The 3,886-nt window shown below is 64.5% G+C and overlaps 1 protein-coding gene across 1 annotated transcript in view; it reads left to right on the top strand.

Moving 5' to 3' along the window:
• The window catches only part of NOTCH1 (notch receptor 1), a 52,122-nt gene that overhangs the window by 1,173 nt on the left and 47,063 nt on the right, over positions 1 to 3,886 (top strand). Inside the window, 2 exon segments of the mRNA XM_024762427.1 lie at positions 465 to 592; positions 1,878 to 2,271. Of these exon segments, the coding sequence (XP_024618195.1) occupies positions 465 to 592; positions 1,878 to 2,271 (522 nt within the window).

Below are 3,886 nucleotides of genomic sequence, written 5' to 3'. Positions count from 1 at the left end.
CCACACACCCCCGCCCCCCCCAACCCCCCCCCTCAGGGCCCTTTCTCTTTGGAGAAAGTTCTGAGCTGCAGCCAGCAGGGCCAGCCCCACTCCCAGCCGGCCCTGCAGGGGTCCCAGGATCCCCGGGGGTGGGAGGGGGAGACCTAGACCGGGCTCCACAGTCCCCTCAGAGCATCAGTGCGCATAAAGTGGGCAGGGTGACAGCGTCCCTGCCGCAGCCCCTCTGCCAGCCCCGCCCCACCGGTGTCCCCCAGGGGCACCCAGAGGTGGGCCACCGAACCCTGAGTGATCCAACCCCAGGCCCAGTTCCACCCAGGCTCTGTGGGCAGCTGAGGGGGTCAGGGGGCCTGGAGAGGTCCAGGCAGGCCCCTCCTTCTCAGAGCTTGGGAGACCAGGCCCAGGGCCCCCAGCCGTTGGGGTCAGTGCCCTGAGCAGTTAGTCCAGGGGCTCCTGGTCTCTGCCAGGGCCTGTGCTCCTCTGGCTGCCCCGCAGCCCATTCCTCAAATGACAAGGACCAGGGCCAGTCCCGCGGCCCTCGGCGCCCACACCAGCTGGGCCGCATCGACTCACCTGCTCAGGGCAGCAGCTACCTGTCAGGGGACTTGCCCGGGCAACACGCTCCCAGGCTCTGTGCCTGCCTCTGAGATGCTGACCTTCCTTCCTGGGCTTCGTGGGCAGCAGGGCGGCTCACAGCCAACCTGCTTCCTGGCCCTGAGCTGCCAAGAGGCCTTGGGGCTTCCAAGGAGTGACCACTGTGGGTGACAGGTGGACAGGACCCTCAGCAGGGCAGGGCCTGGTGCAGGGTCCCGCGTTACGGAGTTGTTTGTTAGCCGTGGGTCCGTCTGCATCTGTTGGAAGGGGCAGGACACACAGTGACAGGTCCTTACATCCGGGACCGCACCTCCCAAGGAGTACCGTACGATGGTGCAGTAGTTGGGAGGCCCAGGGGCTCTGTGACACCTTCCCGGAGGAGGTGAAGGCCGATGAGGGTGGGGTCATTTCAGCAGAGGACACAACACGCAGACAGCAGAGTGGGGAACTGACCCACTGCAGGTGGCCTGGGATGCAGGGCACCAGGGGGCCTCCCCCATCAGGCCTGGAAAAGCTGGCCCAGGGGAAATGCCGGCACCTGCAGGTGGCCCCAACCGGCCCACTCCCAACACAGACAGGTGGGTGCACATCCGGGCCTGGGCGACAGTGGATCCCTGCTTCGGGGGGCGAGGGCTGGCAGGAAAGCAAACTGTAGACCCCAGCCTGCCCCTTCCCTTCTCAGGATAAAGGGAAGTCCTCCAACGTCGGCCCGAATCCAACCTTGGGAAAGAAGATGGAGGAACTAGCGGAGCTTCCACACGTAAGCGCACAGGGACGCCCAGCCCGGGGTCCAGCACAGGGGGCTGGGGAGCCAGCCCTGGCCCGTCCACCTGAAGCCACGCCACACAGCCACTGAAACCACGTCCGGGAAAAACGCCCAAACCTCTGGAAATGTTCTGGCTTGGTTTCAAGTAGAAAAAGGTAGACAGGACTTCGGAAATCTCTTGATAGTGGAGGAGACTGAGCCCAGGGAGCAGGGATGGTCCCTCAGTGGGCCTGCTGGTCAGAGTCCGGTGCCGGGCCTGGGCCTGGCTGTGGTGGGGTAGGAGGCTGGACACGTCTCAGGTCCCTGAGCTCTCTCTTTGCAAGCAGTTCAGATACGTTTGACAATTAACTTCCAAAGGTGGACAAGCCCTACCCCTGGTGTTCTGGAATCGCCCCACAGCTGCCCTGGCTGGTATGACCCCCATCCGGTCAGGCCGGTGTGCCCGTCACAGGCCCCCCACTCTCAGGCCCGCCCCCGAGCCCTCACCCCTCCTCCCGACACCCTGTCTCCTCTGCCTCAGGGCCGCCATCACCCACACCAAGCTGTTAGCAGCACATGAGGGCAGGGCGGGAGCGGCCCTGTCGTGGTCACAGACAGCCTGCCACAGGCTTCCGGAGCCCATCTGCCTGCTGCAGAGCCAGGCGGGGACCTGGGTGACCCAGAACCAGTCCTGTCACAGCGTCTCGGAAAAGTCACATGCATCACGTTACCCCAGCCCCCGGGCTGCGGGGGCCACAGGGGCGCATCTGAAGCGCCAGGAACAACCACTGCAGGACAGAGAGGAGCTGGGGCCCCAGGACCAGGAGTCTCAGCCTGGCTGTGCCTCAGAATCGGGGTGGGGGGGCTTTAAACATGCTCCCCCCACCCACCAAGCAGGCCAAGTCATGCTGGACCCCCTGCAGGAGGGGGCTCGGGTGGGTTTTCTTTGCAACGTCAGCTCAGCCCATCCTGACGATGGCATCCCTGTATCTCTGGAGGCAAGAGACAGGGGGACTGACCCAGCTCAGCCTCGGGTGTAGAGCGTGAGGGCCTTCTCCCCCTCGGGGCCCGGCAAGCTAGACCCTGGAGAAGAAAGTGACCGCTGGACACTCACCCCTGGGAGCCGGGCCTGCAGCCTCGCCGCCACTGGTCCCAGGTTCTTCAGACAGCTTGGGGGCTCTTCCTCCAGCGTCTGTGCAGGGAGCTTCCCTGCGAACCTGGCCCCAGCGCCCAACATAAGCCAGCCAGGAAGCCCAAAGTGGTGTCCCATTGCCATACCCTGATTCAACTTCTGGCCATCCCAGGCCCCACCCTCGCAGTGGGCTCTGGAAGAGGCCAGCACCCCAAATTCCCCTCCCCTCCCTGTTTCTCCTTATCTTCCCCAACATCCCCCAACCAGGGCTGCCCCTAGGCTGCCCATCCTGTAAGAGAAGGTCTCCAGGATCTAGGCCATGGGGACGCCCCAGTCCTCTCCTCCCTCAAACCCCCTGGCCTGGGAAGCTTGATAAAGAGAGGAGAAGGGGAGGCCTAATTTGTGAATTTGTGAACGAAAAAGCTCCGTGCCCACTTGCCAGGGCCTGGAGGGGAGGGACACCTGGCCCATGCCCTGTCCTTGGCCTCACACAGGCACCTCCCCAGCCCCAGGCACTTCTGGCTTTCCCAGGGTCTCCTCGGGGGCCCCAGTTGCCCATGGGATATTCCAGGAAGCAGGTGGCACAGGGCTTAGAAGCTTGGGAGGCCTAGCTGCGCTGTCTGTACCGCAGGCTAATGAGAGCACCCAGCTCCTGGGCAGAGGCCCAGGGTACTGGGCACAGCCGGGCAGACCCAGGTAAGACTCCCCTCCTCCCGAGCGCCCTCGGCCAGGGCTGCCCCTTGACGGAAAGCTGAGAACTTGCTCCCAAGCTAGGGCTGGGTGGGCCTTCACTTTCGGCCTGGGGCCTATCGGCAGAGATGCGAGCTCTGATGGAGGGCACACAGGCAATGGCCCCGGAGGAGTGCCTGGCCTGAGGTCCTCAGTCCATCCCCGGGAGACGAAGGGGCTGTGGTGTGCAGAGCCCTGAGACTGTGAGCTGGAGGGAGGTATGGAGGGACTTCGCAACCCCCCTCTTCCTTCTACGGAAAATCTGCTCCTCCAGGCTTCCTGGCTGCCATTCTATAAACATCTCTGCTGTCTCCAGACGCCTCCTCTCCTGGGCACTGACCCCAAGAGAAGTTACCCCAGGCTCTGAGAAGCGCCACCAGCTTCTGGGAGGCGGCAGGCCAGGGTGGCTCCGGTGGCAGCTGCCCGGGGGGCCCGGATCGGCTGTCCCTCCTGTGCTCCCAGCAGCAGCCCAGCTGCCACCAGTGCCCCGCAACAGGTGTGCCAAGGGCGGGCGGGCTGGGGTCAGGTGTGTGATCTGCCCACGACCTGGCAACCCCACTCTGCCCACCTCTCTGGGCCTCCCTGGCAAGGGCTGCTTCTCAGCCAGCCTCTGGGATTTCTGCATTCCTGAGGGCTCTCCTGCCCGGGACCCTTTACCTTGCTAGGTCCCTCTCAGCCGTTAAGGCTCC

Source organism: Neophocaena asiaeorientalis, unplaced genomic scaffold (assembly GCF_003031525.2).
Source record: "Neophocaena asiaeorientalis asiaeorientalis breed wild unplaced genomic scaffold, Neophocaena_asiaeorientalis_V1.1 scaffold78, whole genome shotgun sequence".
NCBI lineage: Eukaryota > Metazoa > Chordata > Mammalia > Artiodactyla > Phocoenidae > Neophocaena > Neophocaena asiaeorientalis.
The sequence above is the reverse complement of the archived record's forward strand: the minus strand, read 5'-3'. Positions and strand labels throughout refer to the sequence as shown.